This window comes from Semicossyphus pulcher, unplaced genomic scaffold (genome assembly GCF_022749685.1).
Source record: "Semicossyphus pulcher isolate SPU_LCO1_2020_fin unplaced genomic scaffold, fSemPul1.0.p SCAF_10, whole genome shotgun sequence".
NCBI classification, from domain to species: Eukaryota; Metazoa; Chordata; class Actinopteri; order Labriformes; family Labridae; genus Semicossyphus; species Semicossyphus pulcher.
The window spans coordinates 19,339,981-19,359,654 of NW_027211604.1; the positions used below are offsets into that span (position 1 = coordinate 19,339,981).

A 19,674-nucleotide genomic window follows, 5' to 3' on the forward strand; every position below is an offset into this window, starting at 1 on the left:
GAGAAATGCCGAAACGGCGTGCATATGGAATCTGTCCACCAGCAGATATCCTCAAAGATTAGAGTTGGGTGTCATATTTTTCGCTTTTCTGAAGCCAAAGCCTTGAGAAGACAGGTGCCGGCAGAGCCTTTATTTTACCACCCCTTAGTTTGAGCCACTGTTGTGGCAAACTACAGGTTTTTGTTGGGCTTTCCTGTTGTGCCTTTAGGAGATCCAGTGTTTGGATCAAGCCCACGATATGCGAGCAATATCCTGACGCGCTTTAAACAAAATGATAAAGTGGGATTTAGAAGTGATTTAGTTTTGCTAGCAATAGCCTAAAACATATGAGATAATGAAAGTTATAGGGAGTCATACCTAAACATTAGCTTAAAATAAAACAACATATTGACTTACCCTGCTGTGCAAGAACGTTGTTGTTCCTGTATGTGATTGTCCTTAACATGTCGTGAGTTGACGCTTGTTTTGGGACCGGTGAGCTTTTGCCTCGATTTTTATCTTCATTCTAGATTTCAATTATATTCAAAGATATTCTGGAAGCAGCTTTCAAACGTGTATCGTCGTCCTTTCTGTCTGCTTCTCTCTGATATTTGGGAACTATTTTTCCAAAAATTTACTGTCATTTCCCTTGGAACATCTCTCACTGTTATAGTTAAAAACGGCATGATATTTACATGCCGATGCGAAAGCTTGACAGGCGTAGCAACAGTAACCAAGGGGGGCGGGACTTAGCGAAGGGTCAATTGTTAGGGGATATCTTGGACAGATGTAGTGCTGAGAGGAAAAGGTAAGGTAAAAGAACACCTTTGTTTTGTTGTGTTGCTTCTTGTTTTTAGACACTGAAAAGAAGACTCAACAACTTTAAAAGAAGAATGATTTAAGTTTGTAGCCATAAGTATAAAAAAGTTAGAGGACAGGGTTTTAGTATTCATCCCAGATCTTTGGTGTTACTCTTCAAAAAAAAAAAAAAAATGTAAATTTGCTGAAAATTTATGTGCGCCTGCTGCTTAGCAAATATACGCTACAGAGAAGTATTGGAAAATGACTTAATTAGTATGAGATTCAGGTAAAGCAGTGGGCCACAGAAGAGACCGAGAGCTGCATGGGTACCTGGGGGATACAGCTCCACATGTGCCACTAATTAAAGTGCAGAGTCAGAGCTTGTCTTCAGTTTAGCTCAGAGTACAGGAATATCATCAAGCACTCATAAAGTACAACTTGTTCTGCAGATATTTCAACACTTAGCACTTTGCCATCGGGGAAAATAGTCCATAGAATTTTATGCCAGTGCAGTGCGGGTTAAAGTTACAAATTGCCTTTTAGTGCAATGTTCTTTAGCTAAGAATAAATCATTCTTTAAATTATATGGGTATTAATTAATTTATAAAAGATCGTTCAACTCTGATTTAATTTCTTGTTCCACCAAAGTACCTTTAAGAAGTCACATTACAAACAAAAGCTCTCCTCAGCCTCAGAGGCACAGTGAGCCCAGATAAAGGACGTTGAGAAATGTCCCTGTTAGGCTCCCGTCCAGCAGAGCACTCCCTGTTGGTTTGTCTCATTAAATGGAAAGTTTAATCTAGCAGTTGGAGCAATTAGCTTCTGAACCGTCTTTTTAACAGCATCAAATAAAGAGAGAGCAGGAGGAGACGGAGAGAGAGAAACGAGTTCTGAAGTGTTTACAGTTAATGCATTGTTGCTGTTCTCTCGGCAAGGCCACAGGCTGCCTTCTCTCCTTCCGCCCTTTTCTCTTTCCTTCTTTCCCCATTTCCTTCTTTCATTTCCTGACGGTTTTTTTCTTTCCTTCCACTTTTCGTTGTCAGTTTCTTCTTCCCTTGCTTTTTAATCCTTTTTTCCTTTCTTATTTTCTTGTTTCCTTTCTTCTATTCCCATTTCCTTCCCTTCTTTCCTTATGTTCCATCCATTTCTTTTTCTTGTTTTCCTCTTCTTCCTTCCTTTCCCTCTGTTGCTTATTTCATTTTCCCTTCCTTGTTTCCTTTCTTCTTCAGTTCTTTTCTCTTTTCCTTCCTTTTTCCTTATTTCATTCCTTGACTCCTGGTCTCCTTTCTTGTTAGCTTGTCTCCTTACTTCTCTTTTTATGTCCTTCCCTTGTTTCCTTCATTCTTTCTTTTTTAATTCATTTCCTCTCCTTTGCTTTTCTTTTCCATTATCTTTATCCGTCTTCCCTTCCTTACTTCAGAAAGCCAGCAATTTGCCATCTGACCCTTTTTAGGTCTGAAATATTATCTGTGTGACAAACCTACCAATACCTACATAAAACTCACTCCTACTCAAGGTGAGACAGTGTGTCCATCAACTTCTGTCTTACAGACAACTGTATGAGCTCCTGTTGTTATATCTCGGGCCATCCAGCTGTTTGGGAAGCTTGCTCTAAAGTCCCAGTGAGCTTCTAACAAATTGCCTGCATAATTTCAGTTTGAAGTTAGGTGACAAAACCTTGGCAGAGTGTAGCAGCAAGAATAGTGACATTACTCTTGACTCGTGCTTTGATTCAAATAAATAATTAGTCCATGTGGTGTGGTGTGATTGAACAACTTTGCTAAGACAGCAAAGAGATAAAGAGCAAAGTGAGATTTTGACGGATGTACTCACAGAGCTAATATAAATGTATCCATGTCATGCGTCTTGGGCTGTTCAGATACTGATCCAGTGTCAAGAGTGTAAATAAACAACCAAGCCCAAGCAGAATATTCTTGGTGACATGATCCAGTTGGTATGAGACACAATATAGGGAAATGTATGTTATATATAAGTGAAAACCATAGTCTGCCCAAGTGTGAATTCCAACAATGCAAGATGATTTGACATATTCTTACTCAATCCATAGCTGTCAGCTTCCCAGCTTAACTTGCTGCTCTAACTATAACTGTTACTGTTTTTGGCAAACACCAAACAGCCTTTTGGTGCACCACCACCACCAGTTGGATTTGGAAAGGGCCTGTACTGATTTGCATGTAGAATGGGGAAACCAACAAAGATACTTGATATTGGATCACAAAAGTTAAAATGGCCATAGAAAAGAAAACTGTGCAACACAACACCAGTTAAAATAAATTTATTGTGCAAGTCAAAAGCAGGAGCCAAGTCGTTTCTGAAATTTGTTACCAAATTACTCGCTCAATACTTTAGCAAAACAAAGTTTAATGTGTGTTGCAGTCACTACTTGAAAAAGTATTTTCCTGGTCCTTTGAATAGACATTAGAAGAGTGGGGTGCTGCTTCAGCTCAGCTGGTAGAGCAGGCGCTCCATGCACAGAGGCCACAGTCGTCGTCGCACTGATCGCAATTTCAACTCCCGGTCTGCCGATCATTTGGTGCATGTCATCCCCCACTCTCTACTCCCCCCAATTTCCTGTCTCCCTTCAGCTGTGCAATCAATAAAGGCAAAACACAAAAAAATATATATATAATAAATATAGACATGAGAAGAGTGACCAGAGAAACCCAAGATGCGCTTTTTAAATCTAGTACTTGTGGAAAGGTTGTATTAAGGTCGTTTGAAATGCTGTAATGCCATCCAAGATGTAAGAATATTTCATCATGACAGAGTCCGAGAGACTCCACATCATAAATTCTGTCTCATCCGTCAAATCTCATAAGCATTACATCCATCAGTGATGTTTGACAAATTATGCACGGTATTCGTCCTCTGTCTTTGTCTGCATGTTTGTTGCTTTTGTCCCTTTGTTGGCCTGCATCACACACACACACACACATGGACACTCTTTTATCCCAGTCTCTGGATGTTGGTGGTGATGTGCTACCTCCTGTGTCAGTGTGAATGTGACATTTTCCTCCGTGATACAGCTGTGACAGGGTTCCTTAACCCAAACCAACCAGAAAAGAAACTGTCTCACTTTTTCACTCGCAATTAACATTTATGCTAATCATAGACGTGCTTCTTCTTCTCTTATGCATGCAACACAATTCACATTTGACACCGTGTGTTCTTTCCCTTCACATTTAATATGTACATCCACAGCTCCCTCTGGCCTCTCTCTCTCTCTTTCCTTCTATTTTCCTGCCCTAATTTAGTAGATGGCTTTTGGTGTGCCAGTGGCTGGTCCCCCACTGTGACAGCACCTGTACACAGACTCTCTGCTGTGTGACTGACAGCTCTGGGCAGGGAGTCAGCCATTTTTATACTGAAGAGGCTTCCAGGCGCCTGCATGGGCTCGGAGTTTAAAGGGCCCAGCTGACTGGAAGTGTGTGTGGGGAAGAAGCGTGTACTCATGCTTGTGTGCACTTTCATTTGGTTTCGTCAATTTGTATTACATTTTGGATTTTGTGTATACACATAAAGTCTTGGAAAATTGTCAGCTGCACAAACAAATGAACACGCTTGTTTATTTTCTCCTGTGTGTTCATCTTCTCTGCTAGTTTGTCTCTGTCACACACAGAGCCTAGTGTCATAATCATGATGTATCTCCATGATCTGTCTCCTCACGGCGAGAGTGAGAAAGCACCTGTCTACTTGTCCTGGCACTACAGTGGTTGTGAGAACAGCCTGGCAGGACAGAGCCGGATGTTCTCTGATGATTAAGTGGGCAAAATATGTATGAGTACATGGAGCAGGTGGAGACAACACAGGAGAAGTGTCCTCTAAAGTTTCCTGATCTGGCATATTATTAAAAGGAGAGAAAACGGACATGAGGGCAGTAGAGTGAACTGTGTCTCTAATTGTCTCACACCAAACGCATTTATGTGCAATTAATAAAGTTTTTAGTTTTTCACAATCGCCAGCAGTGATGATCATTGTGTTGCTGTTGTGTGTTTGTCTCTCCACCAGAATGGTCAGCTGCAGCAGCGGTTGGATAATGTCCAGAGAGACTTCATCGTCTTCAACAGAGAAAAGTAAGTAACCTCCATTAACTGCCCTCCACGTACGAGAAGAATTTGTTGTGAAATACACCGATCAGCCAAAACATTATGACCACCGACAGGTGAGGTGAATAACACTGATTATCTTGTTACAATGGCCCCTGCTAGTGGGTGGGATATTTTAAGGTGGTATTATAGTATCAACTTTTACTTCAACATCAACAGACAACGGAAACATCAACAAGCAGCATGATGATACACAGAGCAACAGGTCTTTGAGCAACAAGGCTCTCTGTAATCCATTCCAGTCACACCTATGCCATTACCATAGCAACTCTAAGTACGACCGCAATTTTAAACTAGCTTAGACTTCACCGCAATAAAACACCTAAACCGTTTTTTAGTTTATATTAAATTATTTCTACCTGACACTCACTGGCCAGAGTAATGTTTTATCAGTATAAGTCCCTTCTACTCATGCCACTGCGCTTGGATGGTCGCCCTTGTTCAGAAAGGTTTTCAGGCCAGAGAGATCACATGACCCCAAATCTGGGCTGTGATTGGAGCATTTGAGATGTAATTCTGTACGTTGACCACAAGAGGTCGCTGCTGATCTGACTTTCCCACGTCAGAGGAGGTTGACCTTCTTCAATGTAAAAGTGTACAGTCAACATTGAACACTGTCGTTGTCTGTTGATGTTGATGTAAAAGTTGATATGTGTATTACCACCTTAAGGCAGCAAGCAGTGGCGGCTGGCCAATAGAGGGCGCTAGGGCGCCGCCCTCCCTAGTGGACAGTGTGTTTTTATTTTTGTTTATTTTATTTTAAAAGACTAATATTAACAAAATTACTTATTTAAATATGTAATATATATACACATGTATATATACAAAAAAATATATACATTAATTAATGTTCATTGGAAATGTGGGAAACAAGCGTTAGGCTACTCGTCTCTGCTTTAGGGGCGCTGGAAAAAGCGCCCATAAAGCAGAGACGAGTAGCCAATCAGGGACTGTTGCTGGGGCAAGATACGCGCATATCAACTTGAATTTGGCCAATCAGCGTCGTAGAAAATAATCCCGCCCTTCGGGGAATATTCGGTTAGTCTCGGGGGTTGAAGTCTGATCAGTCTATGAGTGATGGAAATGTCAATGATGGACGCTGACACCGCTCCGTAAAAGCGTCCTCCGTGTAAATCCGTTCGAGAGGAGATGTTTAAGTAAAAAATAACGGATTAAAGAAATTGGACCAGATCAGCCAGATATTAAAATCAACCAACAAGTGAGTGAAAAAGGTAAAACCTACACCAGAGGATTTTCTTGCAACTGTTACACCAGAAAGGCTTGGCTAGCTGGATGTAGCCATGTAAATGCACTATTTTGCTTCACCTGTTTACTTTTTAAAACTGTCGTAGTGGGATGGTTGTTAAAAACTGAGTATGGCACAGCACAGCCCAACCTAGAATATTTTTCACCAGCCGCCACTGGCAGCAAGTGAACATTTTGTCCTCACAGTTGATGTGTTGGAAGCAGGAGTGTAAGCATAAGCATGGGCCAAATTGTGATGGCTAGACGACGGGGTCAGAGCATCTCCACAGCTGCAGCTCTTGTGGGGTGTTCCAGCTCTGCAGTGCCTACCAAACGTGGTTAGGAAAGGAAAGGAAAACCTTTGAACCAGCGACGGGTTCATGGGCGGCCAAGGCTCACTGATGTGCATGGGGAGTGAAGGCTGGCCCGTGTGGTCAGTTCCAACAGAAGAGCTACTGTGGCTCAGATTGCTGACAAAGTTGATGCTGGTTCTGATAGAAAGGTGTCAGAAGGTGTCCCATGCATGCATTGTTATGGCTGATCGGTGTATTAAGCAATCCTAGTGTTAACTTTAAGGAAACGTCACAGCTGTCTGTGCAAAGATGCTAAGCAATTTTGTTCTCTGTTTTGGTTAACTTATGTACAGTTATTACAATAATTTGTAGACTGCAGAGAGGCATACATTTTTTTGAAGTGAAAAAGTAAAGCATGTAGGATGATGTGAGAGGACAGTGATCGAGCTATTTGCAGCAGCAGATACTGCCCACTGTGGGTGTGTGATTAAGGCAAAAACACAGCGCCCGACAGAGACAGCGTCCCCCATATTAACTATCGACTGTACATGAGAATTAGTCATTTATGGAAGTAAATCATCCAAAACTGAAGATATAAAGAGACAAGTTAAGGACTAACATTCTCAACTGATTTGCATATGCAAATTTAAAAAAACAGGTGCGATCTTTACTCATGCGAGGGGGAGCCAGGACAGTAATAGGAGTGATAACAGAAAACGATTTTTGGTAGGAGCAGAAAGAAGATCAATTATAGCCTCTTGTAATCTGTCAGTGTCTACATCAGTATTAGATCTTAGAATTTTCCGGAGGAGACGTAGGTGGCTTAGCTAATAGATACTATGATTAAAGGAATATAAATATCGTATTAAAAATATCAGATAATACGACTTTTTCTTGTGAAAGTCTAAGAAAGCTGTCCAATGTTTCACCTGGTTTAGCTGAAAGATCGTAATGACAAATAAGAAGAAGAAGTGATACTTTATGATTAATTCAGTGTTTTCACTCTGTTATGACACATGCTACACAAACATAGGCCCGAAACACACATGCACAAACAGGACTCTGTGGACATGCATTAATGTAGAGATGCCAGAGTGAGAGGGCTGCACATGGACATGCGCCCCGAGCAGTTGGGGGATTTGGTGAATTGCTCAAGGGCACCTTGACAGTGCCCAGGAAAGGAACTGTCACCTCTCCAGCTACCAGCCCCAAATCCATTCTTGGTCCATGTTGGGACTTGAATTGGTCCCTACAGACTTAGCTACCGTCTACCATATAAAGAGGTTAAATGAAGATCGGACAGTCAAAAGTACTGGGTTTAATTTACTATGGAGGAAACAAATTATATTGTCGTCAGACATTATAATATGAAATGTGATGAATTATATTTTTGTGAGTGAAAATAGGTAGAAACAACTGGAAAAGCATTTTGGGGAATGAGCTGAGAGAGGGACAGAGAGCCAACAGAAATTAATCAAATTCAGAAAGAAAAAGTATTTTTTTAAGACTTTAAAATCTGACTATACATTAGGTTACTTTGGCATTATTAAGTATTTTCTAAAGTATCAAGCCTCATGTAACGGTCAGCTGACAAACTATCAATATATAAGGCTTACTTTGCACAAGTTGTTAAGGTAATGTTTTGAAACAGGTAAACTTTACTGGATTCTGACTTGGCCAATCAAACTAAAATAATGAAATGCCAATGAAATGAATTACTTTAGACATAACTCATGTGGCGAGAGAGTATGTGAGTAGAATATTAGGAAATAAATGTTGAGACAAAATGTGTATGGATTTCGAATGCATCTTGCGATGCTCTCTTTGGGTGATGGCATGTGTTCAATATTAATAGGAGCTGATCTTTCCTCAACAGGTCAAAGAAAGCCGTGGTGGACTCAGAGTCGACTGACATGTCCATGAGTGAGAAGAACAAGGCAATAGAGGACGGACAGAACAACAATGTTGAACCTGCTGCCTACTTATCAGGATAGCTCTCCTGACTCGAGGTCCTTACTTACTCCCTTGCACCTTCCCACAGCTTGTAGATCAGCAAATTACACCAACCAAGACACATATTGCTCTATCAGCACAGGCACTCAGAATAAGTCTTCAATGTTCCTGCACCACTACACTATCCATACAAACACAAATGCTATATGCTCTTGTGCGTCAGCACATTATCGAGACTTCAGAGCTGCAGGAGAGATATGGACTCCTCGAGCAGCAGCCATGTCACAGCCAAGCTTTTCGCTTTCCTGTCATCAAGTGAGACTCACAGCAGAGTCACTCATATCAACGCTCCTGTACATCACACTGGTGCTCGGAAGTCTGCTAAACCTCAACATGAGGAGGAAGTCACTCCCCAGCCAAAAAGGAGACAATGCCACACCTGCTGAGCCGGTACAGGATATAAAGTCTGATGTGGTCACCTGTGGCTGAAAGCTGGATGTGCTGCTGCTGCTGCTGTTGCTGCTGCCTCGGGCGGGACACTCAGATAATCTCAGCTAGCTAGGCCTATAATGGTTGAATATTTAAATTTAACAATGGTTCTCTGGCGCTACAGGAACAAGAAATTGTGTTGTTTGAAAGGAGAGTGCAGCATGACACTAAGAAACATTGAACAGGAGGGGTTGACAAGGTACAACGAGGCCTTTGTTTTTAAGAGCAACCACAGATTCCTCTAAGAAATCAAATCAAGAGCTGAACTGTAGGCTTGAGCGTGAATGGCTCACTTTATCATAGCAGCAGATACACGGTTGTAGTGGTCATTATGCTTAGCTTTGCTAATCAAGCAAACAAAGATGGCAGAATTGCAATTGGTAAAATGGCCCAGCTTCATTCGCTGCAGATGCAGGCAAAATGCTCCTTCAGTTATTAATGCTTAAAGTAGTACTGGTGGAATAAATATGTTCGAAATGCAGTTAAAAAATTATGGATTAAAGGTAAAGTTGGAAGGATGTTGGAAGTTTATATGCAGCTGTTAAATTAAGGCCACATAGATGAGGTTAAAAAATGTCTGGTTTTTAAAGGGCCAGTTCGCCAATTTTCAACCTCATTCCTATCATACTATAATCATGGGGAGCTAATGCCATTATGGTAGGAAAAAAATGCAATTTCGCTTTGTGCCTTTGGAGGACGCTATCCGCTTCTCCAATGGGCCCTGGAAAATATCTGCCAGACTACTTAAAACGCGTCATCTGGTAGAGGCCAGGGAGCTCGCTAAAATACACCTCCTCAATTTAGGATGCCCGCCTCCGGGAGCCTGTGGACATGTCTCAAAATTGTCAGCCATTGCCTGCAGCGAAACAATAGTAGTTCACTCCAGCGTCTCTTGCTGGGCCGTTCCTTTCAGAGGGAGGAGCGCAATGCATGTTGGGAGTTGTAGGAATGTAGAAACCACGAGCTGTTTGTACAACTTTCTCCACAGCTATGGCACCAATTTCAAATATTATTGCTTCTATCGATTACAGAGAACACCAGCTTTGACTGACAGCGGCTTTTTCCAGGGGCGAACTGCTCCTTTAATTAATATTAAATATTTGGACTAACCTTTGCCTTCATCTGCCAATGACAAGCTGGGTCTTAAAACAAAGGTTTATAGCAATGAAAACGTAGAAATGGTAGATGGTAGATGTTATATGTTCTGCACTGAACCTTGCTTTGCACATGCTTCTTCATCAACTGTAGCATTTATGCACAGAGAGACAAAAAAATCTAAAGCTGTGAGTGACTACTTATTCCCTTAGGGATGGTTTTATTGACGAGGATTAAGCTGAGTCCTAGATAAGATTCATTTTTCAGTTAATGTCTGCATTGAAATTGTTTTTGTTAAATCATTTTTGAAGTCCTTTCCCTTTACGTTAGATTCAACCAATTACATACTGTATGTGCCACCAGATAATTCTGTAAATTTGCAATTAATTGGGCCCATAGATGAATACATTCTGCAACAACATTCTTGTGCAGATGGTGATCAAATGTAATTTAGCACAAGCTGGACGCAGAAAAAAATCTTTATATGTAGGTTTTTAAAATAATGAAGGAAACTATTAGATACCTAACCAGGTAATAACCTTCATTCTCACCATAGATCTGTTAAAACCACGTCTAAAAGTCCACACCTGCCTCTCAGTTTAGCAGATGGAAGCCTTACACCTTACATATAGACACAACTGTCTCCCTTAAACGACACTTGTAGGTAGTAAAAACCTTTTTCACAAGTATGTAAATGTGATTTCTACTGATGTGTAGTCATTCTGTTGACCTTGATCTAATCTATCTTCAATACGACTCAACACTTTCAAGTATATACGATACATGTATTCATATTTAAGAAGATATTTCACTCTATTCAATTCACTACTGTTGGCACTTTTCTATGGAAAATTGATACAATGTTCTGACTTACCTTTGTGTTGTCGTTGTTGTCGTCACTGATGTAATTTTGCAGATCCAAAGGTGGTTTCCTGTATAAGTTGTAAGATATAGTGGGTTAGTACAACCAATGAACAAATTCTGGAAGTTAGAAAATACCTGTAGTAAAGATTATTTGTGAATGATTAGCTCAATGTGTTTATTAGAAGAGAATCAGGGGCGTTGGGTACATTGTAAACAATTTATTTACTCATCTGTTGGAGAAGATTCCAGTTTTCTAAATGGTAAATGAACGAAAAAATCATTGACAAATAGTGTTTGATGCAGGTAATACCATTTTTCAACAAAACTTCTATCTAAAAAATTATTTAGTCAGGGAGCAGAATTTGTTCCACACCTGTGAATTTCATTCCTATTAAGGTTTTGTTGTCCTTCAGTTGTCACTGTGTGTTTATTGTATTTAAATGTGATGGAGTTGCAAACTATTAAGGTGTGCCTTAAATAATGACTTTCTTTTTCTGAACCAATCTTACTGTGCTGTGTCGTTCTTTTTGTGTCCTTCTGAATTACCATTTTAAATTGAGGATTGACCAATATATTCATTACTAATAAAAGCTTTTATCTAAATCAAGAGTAGTGAGAATAAGATGAGGAGTGAGATGTTTATCATGCTCAAAGGTCTTCAGCATTAGTTCAACTTGGGCAGTGACATTTACAGCAGTCGTTCTCATGTTCATCTCAGTTCATCTCATGCCCATTACACGTTAGCTTTGGATGAATAGAAAATGATGTGATTGTGACACATCAAGTCAGTCTATCATGAATCACTCAGGTCGCAACGAGCCGTTCCTGCGGTTGTCTTGCTACTGTCAACTTTCTGAAAGCTTTTAAGATCAATTACTTGAAAAGTATAAATGTTGTCAAGCTGAGTTCACAAGCATTTTGGATAAAATGACCCTCAGTTTTAAAGTATATAAGTGGTATTAACATGATTCAAATTGAACTGTTTTTCTATTTATTACTATGAAACAGGTCTGAAGTATTTAGGTTGATAAGTTTACAATACAAATAGTCCAAAGGCATCCAAGAGAGCAAACAGTAACAGTTGCTTAATCGATGTTACGATTATGAGGGGATCCTTGGAAAATGTTCTCCCCTATCAAAAAGTTTGAGAACCCCTGATGTACAGTATATATGAAGGCGTTGATTGCTCACTACAATCCTGAATATAATGCTGCCCCCCAGTGTTCACAAACAAGAACTACAGTTAGTAACCTAAAGAAGGATGACTTGGTATGAACAGTGAGGGTTAACATGCAACACAATCTATGTGAGCGCATGGACAAGCATCCCACACATTTTAATTATGAGGAGAAACAAAAAGCATCCTCATCTTCATTGGCTGCTGTTCAATGAATCGGGTCCAATTTAAAAAGTGTTGGCAAGAACACTCTCTTTACTCTCTCTCTCTCTCTCTCTCTTGAAATGTGTCTCAGAGCATTTCTTGATAATGCATCCTCAGCATGAGTCATGCTCCGTATGCTTTCCTTATTCACTCTCTTGCTCACCCACACACATTCACAGCTAACAGATCTGTGTCTACGATTTCCCTAGGTCATCTAGAAGTCACAGTCCCTTCTCTCCTCCGTAGTGGCCTCAGCTGAGGCAGCACTTTACTACATTAAATCGCTGATCTGAAGGGGAGCTTCAGTTGATAAATGCTTTCACAATCTGCCTGGAATCACCACAGATAAAAAGCAGAGCACACCTCTGTATACACAGGCAAAGGTTTAAGATTCAGTTTAAGAAAGGGAAACAGCCACTAACGTAAATTTGTAGCCTACCTCACAAACATCAAACAACCACACACACCACTCCTGTTTAGAATGAGGTTGCTGACTCAGCTCTCTGTAAAGAACCAGTCTGCATTTAACGATCGTCATCTCTGCCATCTTACGTGATTGGTATTATAATATGAGACATTCACTCACCATTAAACAATGCGATAGGGGCCTTGCAGTAGTTTTACTGGTGGACCTCACAGTGAGGGTTACAGGATACTTTAAACATCCTTATAGTAATAGGACCCCACAGTAAGAGTGTAATGGATGTGTGTTTATTTATGTCAAATGTGTGCTTCATACCAGAATGCTAAAGTCACAAAGTGACATCATTATTGTCTGCAATGCAGGAAAAGTCCAAATTATTATCCAAACAACAGAATAGGAAAGGTAACAGATGTGACTTACCTTTGTTGACTGCTAAAGACCTTCACCCACACTGCCATAAATGAGTGGCAGATACAAGTTTACTGTAACTTCTTTAGCACTCTTCTTCTTTTACCATTACGCCCGGCAATACTGACAAAAACACTTAAATTAAGTATTTGTGTTTAACCAACTGTATATCCCGCAGGAATAAAGCAGGTAAAGGTAGGCTCTTTCACAATAAAAGCCTTCCAAAGACTGTGGTTCATTTTATACGGCATTAGGTCTAGGCCTTATTTCTTAGCCAAGACAACTTTTATTTGTTACAATGTCCATACATTAATCAAGAATTCTCATTAACAGCCTAAAAGGTCAAGTTGAATTGTATGGAGGAAAATTATTGTGAGAATTATTAAATTATAATAATAGCCTAATAGTACATATACATAATATATAATAATATATAATACAAACAATAATAATCATTATACGCTTGAATTTGACAACTAAAAACAATTTAATCTAAAAATCTCGACGTGAATAAAAACTTACCTCGTCAATCGGCGGAAATGATGTTGGATCGTTAATAGCCAGGTGTAATAGCTAATTAGCTAACATTAGCCAAAAACTAGCTTGCCACTTTTTCAACAACTACATCCTTGGCCGGAAGAGAAGCCACAACGTCAGGCAAATTGTAGTTGCTAGTGAAGCTAGTAAAGTTTAGTCATTATACAAGCCAGGTAAGTGAGGTAAAACTCTCAGCATCAGTTAAGATATCTTGCCGCAGGTATTGTCTAGGTGTAAAATATCAAGGCATGACTTTAATGCAGGTGTTCTTCTACACTCCAGTTCAGGTAGTGCTGCTTGATGTTGCCCCTAGTGGCCGTTAGATGAATTGCATCGGAGTAAGGCGAGGCAAGGCAAGTTGATAGCACATTTCGGCAACAAGACAATTCAAAGTGCTTTACACAAGACAACAAAACATTTTGACCAAGGGCAAATAAATACAATATAAAGCAAGACATTAAAAAGCAAAGTGAAGATAAAATATAAGCAGCTAAAACAAAAGCTAAAATACAATAAGAGCAAACGTCACAGTGCAATGGTAAATCATTAAGATAGTTATTAAAATAAATGTGTTAAAATAAATTAATAAAAGGCAGCTGCAAACAGAGTATAACAACCGAATGCTGCTTCTACATGTTTGGTAGAATTGTCCCAGATGACCTGAGTGGTCTGGATGGCTTCAGTAGATCACACATGTATTTTGGCCCTAAATCCTTTAGCGCTTAATAAACCAACAGTAGTATTTTGAAGTATATTCTTTGACAGACAGGAAGCCAATTAAAGACCTCAGAACTGGAGTGTTGTGATCTACTTTCTTGGTCTTAGTGAGGACTCTAGCAGCACGTTCGGAATCAGCTGCCGTTGTCTAATTGATTTTTTAGTAAGTCCTTTAATCCTTGATTTGTTCTTAATGTGTTACTAGGCCGACTTTGTAATTGTCTTAATGTGGCTTTTAAAATTCAGGTCTGAGTAGTAGCATCCTATACTGTTCCCCTGGGGGGCTTAAACTTTCCTAATTCCAGTAGGAACACAAATGATTTTCCCTTAAAGACTCCAAATATATCTTTGTACACTTTTGTCTTTTCTTACTTGTCCATTCTGTGACTCTTTTCTCAACTTGCTTGTAAAAAGAGTTTGTCAGCGATGCTGGAACTGATGCTGGTGTTAAATATGACTGTATAATGACACCTCCTCCAATGTTGTTTAGATTATGCATCTTGCTCATTCAATTGAAACCTCTCAAGTCCGTCTGAATTCTTCACACAGTCAGTCACAGGCATTACTCACTGTGTATATTATGGGTTGATCATGCACTGTATGAACGTAGGGGTTCAAATGTAGTGGAAACTATAGATGTAGGCCAATAAAAAAAAGTCTTTTTTGAGACGTGATGGTGTGAAGCGTACTTGGTGAGTTAACAAAGCTACTTGGTATTTGGCATCTCATCTCACATTTACCTAATGCAACCTTTATATTAAAATGTAAATGTGATGCGTATTTATATGCAAATTATTTACAGATTTACAATATATTTCTCACAAAAAATCTACTTTTACACTTCAGAGAAAATAGAAGTGAAGCCTGTAAGTTTAAGTCTAATTCTTGAAAGACCCGTTCGATTTACCAAAGACTTCTGTATACATATAAACCTTGATTTTCTTATGTCTGCCCTTTGTGCAATCCTCTTAAAAGGAATAAAATAAACAAGTCAGTCAGTTGCAACTCATGTTTATTCAGGAAACAAATCATACCTCCACAACACACCTTATTTTTGACCTGCCATCTCTGGGTTTTGATACAACAGTAAAAAAGAAACAACATAAAAACAATAACAAAGGTCGTCAAACTAACATAAATACAACAAACCACCACTTGCAGTCTGCCACACCACTGCCATAAAAAAAAACAAAAAAAACGCCATCTCCTTCCCTCCCTCCCCCGACAGCGGGACAGCGACAAAATAAAAGCTTCCCTTACTGCACCACAATCCTCTGCCTTATGAGAAAACAGCAGAGACATAAGAAGGAGCTCTAAAGACGCCCAACACAATCAGAGTGTTTTAGGTCAACTGAATTGGACCCGCAGTTATTTCAGGGTGACCTTGGATTAGTTTTGGTCAGGATTGCGTTAGAAATGACAACAGAATGATGGTTGTCCCAGTAAGAGCCCAGTTTGTCAGCAATGAAAAAGTAAAGCTGAAGGTGAAGTTCTGTTATCTGAAAGCAGGTTTTTGTTACTTAGTCATTTCATTGCATCTGGTTTTTCTTGTTTTTTCTGTTTCCCTCATCTGCAAAGCTCTTTATTACAAGTTACAGCTGAGCTAAACGGGACAGTTTATTAGTACTTCCTTTTAACAGGTTTTTTTAATGATCTTTTTCTTTCTCTGTTCTCCTTCTCAAGATGATTTAAGGAGCAGGCAATGAGCTAGAAGCAAATGCAAAGGACGGTTTCTTAGAGCCATGACTGATGCGGGAAAGAAAACAAACCTATCTGGGATAAAGAAAAAGTCCTTTTTAATATTTTAACATCAACAATTATGTAATCAGTACATCATGGGGATGGTATTCATCAAGCACCTAAGAGGAGACAGGTGCAAAAGAATCATGGCTCACGTCACCCATGTTATGTGGCCCATGCAGCTCCATGTCCAGTTGCACTCCTCCTCTGAGGTCTGATAAACACCTTAAACTTGGTCCAGTAAACCCAAACAGGCTGCAACAACATCATTCACAAAGCTACATTACATTTACCGTACATACAATGCCCCCTAGAGCTAATCAATGGTACTGCATGATATTACATGGCTAATGTGGGATCTAGTGTTAACGTTTTGCTGACTAAGAAGGAATGAGGCTGCTGAAAAGGGGGTGACATTGAAAGCCAACCAGGATGAAAGAACCATAGCATCACTCTGAGAAAAGCCGTATCCATTTTCCTTTGAGAACACATTTTGTGGCATGAGTTTTAATGGTGTAGTTTCCCATTACAAAAGCACCGAGTGAATATGTTTTAACTGCTTTTTTTGTGTGTATTCGATACTGTTAAAAAGTGAGACTAAGACTGGTCGTGTGTATAGTGCTTTCATGGTAGCAATTCAAAACAACCACCGCATATTCCCGAGGAAAAGGGATACTCTTCTCATCCGAGCAAGGTAGCATTGTGACAGGTAAGGCATGAGGATTCAGTGTTTTGCTCGTTTAACTTTTAACTAATCATGGTCCTATGCATCTCCTCCTCCCCTCCCTCCCTCCCTCCCCTCCCCTCTTCCCTCCCTCCCTCCCACCCTTAATCCTGCACTCTGGCTGCTGTCCTCGTCTGGATGCATCCCCTCGTCCTCCCGCTGTTTAACTGAGGGATGTGATGTTGGAACGACCGCCGGGGGGCACTACGATACGGCGGCCAGCAGGCCTGATGGGGATGTCATCTGGGGTGGGGGGACCTGGAAGGAGAAAAAAGGAGACGGATAAAGCTAGTTACATGGAAAAAGAGCATCCGAGGCAGCGGGTTGAAAGAACAAGGAGGGGGAAGATGGCCAAATTGGAAACCAAGCAAATCGAATTTTTGCAGAGGACACATGACAAGAACAAAGAAAAGGGACTTTCAGCCTCAAGTTACGTGTTTATATCCTGACCTACATCCTAATTATTTAGTGGTGCACTGAGATAATCTTCATACTCTATGACTATACAGGTTCCTATATTGCCATTTACTCTTTTGCTCTCCTTCGGTATCTAGCACTGTAATCATTCGTCAGTCCTTATACACAATAGGCTTTTATGGCATTGCACACAAACAACTGATGTCAAACACTCAGATCTTTACTACCCAGGCGCTTCAAAACAAAATTATTATTGCCTGTAATACACGGTACGTGTCACTGGGAAGACAGAGGAGTGCACATTTCAGCAGATGATGTGCCGTCTGAGAGCCGCTGAAAGCTTAATGAAAGAAGCTACAGTTTGACATAAAGCGTGGGGTTTCCAAAGGATGAGCCAGGGGCATCTGCTGCAACAAATTAGCACATGAATGGAAAATAAAATGATGTCAGACTATGATACGCTGCATCTAAGCAAACGCTCCTTCCAGACAAGTAAATCAACTCTGCAGGTGGTGGCCTTGGAAAACCCTAAAAAAAGACAAGAGACTGACTCATTCTGAGAGTACAGTGCTCACACATACAGGAGTACGCACATAACAAAGCCTGGGAAACCAAGAGCAGCTTCACTCCCTTCTAAATTTATGCGCTTAAATGTGGAAATTCCTTCCAGCGGAGGTCACCTACTTTTTTCATCCTTGTTGTATCACACATCAGTCACGCTTGTAAAGACAAGTTGCTCAACACAGCCAAAGGCCAAACGCACAAATACAATGTTACAATTTCATTTAGCAGACGCTTTTGTCCAAAGCGACGTACATCTGAAAGTTAATGATGTACTTAATGATGAAATAATGTACACTTCTCTTTCAAAATGGGTTTTAGCTATTAAATATACTATAAGCATTCAGAAAGGCAGCCACAACCTCGGGGATTACAGCTGTGTCGGGTCCAGGTTAAAAGAGGATGCTGTCATTTATTTACATGGATGCATTCAGGGAGGACACAATGACCAGATACAGTAACAGCTCTGCTTTCTCTGTCTGACATAAACCAGTGGAAACACTGACTCTGTGAGTTTCACTGTTTGGTCTGCTGACAAATTTTTCACATATGCTTTTAAATCTAAGCTAATGCGATGCTCACCCTACACATGGGCACAATGAGTGTGTCACTCAGCAGCTCCGCATAATGGAACAGATGTTGAATGTGTTGTGATCTCTCACATTAGATAGACTGTCTTAACAGACCATGTCCAGATGCCTGGACTGACATCTTGTGAGCTGTACGTTTTAGGCCCTCCGCCAAAATTCATATCCAGCGTGACTTACAAGTACAAATGTGGAAAAACTTTATTTCCGACTGTAGCTTGGCGTTTGCAAGTGGTTGTAGTTTGAGGTCACGGTGTCCTAAAGTGTAATCAAAAGAGGATTGAAATACTGTACGAGAGGGATTCAGAGGGAGGGATTAAAGGTGCATTTTTTAGAGATGAGTCATTATACTCACCGAGTTAGTTCTTAAACTATTAAGATGTTGAGCAGTGCAAAAGACATTTCATATATATACAGTATGTATTGTGTGCATGCCTACATACAAATACATGCAGGATAATAAAAGCCACTTTTTGCGAAGTAAAATGTGCATATCTAAAAAATGGAGATTAGGGATGCATGATATTATCAGCACGTTATCGGTATCTGCAGATTATGCCTTGAATGATTTGCGTCTGCAAATATGTAATTTTTCTGCAGATATTTTCCTGCAGATTGAACAATGCTTTAATTCTGCCTAAATGCTGGATTATTCCCTAAAAAAGCTTAATGTAATGCTACGACACACACTCGAGTGTGTGCGCGGACTGCTTGCACCACCTGTCTTTCGTAAAGCGTGCAAGATGTCTGTGGTATGGCAGTCTTTCAAAGTTTCCAAAACGGACAGCAAGGTCGTGCTCAGCATCGGTCATGCATTAAACACTACAAATGTAATCGCCCATCTCAAGAGTCTGCCAGTGGGCCACTACAATAAGAGTAGGCATGATATCAATTCCACAACAGGGGAGAGTTGATGTTCTCTGGGATTAGGTGGATAAAAACATGTGCCTAATATATCGGTATCGAAGTCGGCAAAAAGGGTTGGAAAATATCGGCATATCGGATATCGGCAAAAAATCCAATATCGTGCATCCCGAATGGAGATAGAGTTCAAATCATAGATGAGTCTTGGTAAAAAGCAGATTTTGTATTGTTTTAATTAAGGGTGTTGACTTCATGTCTAACCACACTGTAGGCCAACCAGTCAACCTTCACTGATTGTGTACATAAATTCAATTTAATGGATGTCTGCTTGTTGACTCATTAAAACTTAAAGGAACCAACTTAATGACAAACATAAACAGACAAATTGTCATATAAACAGCATGTAAACCCTTCTAAAAGGGAGCGTGATACACTGCAGACAAATGCATGCCATACTGTGCACATCAT

General features: G+C 40.1%; 2 protein-coding genes across 3 annotated transcripts in view; one reads left to right on the forward strand and one right to left on the reverse strand.

Annotated features, from left to right (window-relative positions):
* stk32a (serine/threonine kinase 32A) overlaps window positions 1-8,607 on the forward strand; it is an 84,803-nt gene extending 76,196 nt beyond the window's left edge. The window contains exons 11-12 of the mRNA XM_069673738.1: window positions 4,810-4,874; window positions 8,322-8,607. Coding sequence (XP_069529839.1) covers window positions 4,810-4,874; window positions 8,322-8,439 — 183 coding nt within the window. The 3' untranslated portion in view covers window positions 8,440-8,607. The remainder of the gene's footprint in view (window positions 1-4,809; window positions 4,875-8,321) is intronic.
* Window positions 8,608-16,880: 8,273 nt separating this feature from the next.
* The window catches only part of dpysl3 (dihydropyrimidinase like 3), a 36,360-nt gene continuing 33,566 nt past the window's right edge, over window positions 16,881-19,674 (reverse strand). For both annotated transcript variants that reach the window (XM_069667242.1, XM_069667233.1), the window contains exon 14: window positions 16,881-17,035. In XM_069667242.1, coding sequence (XP_069523343.1) covers window positions 16,941-17,035 — 95 coding nt within the window. In that variant the 3' untranslated portion in view covers window positions 16,881-16,940. The remainder of the gene's footprint in view (window positions 17,036-19,674) is intronic.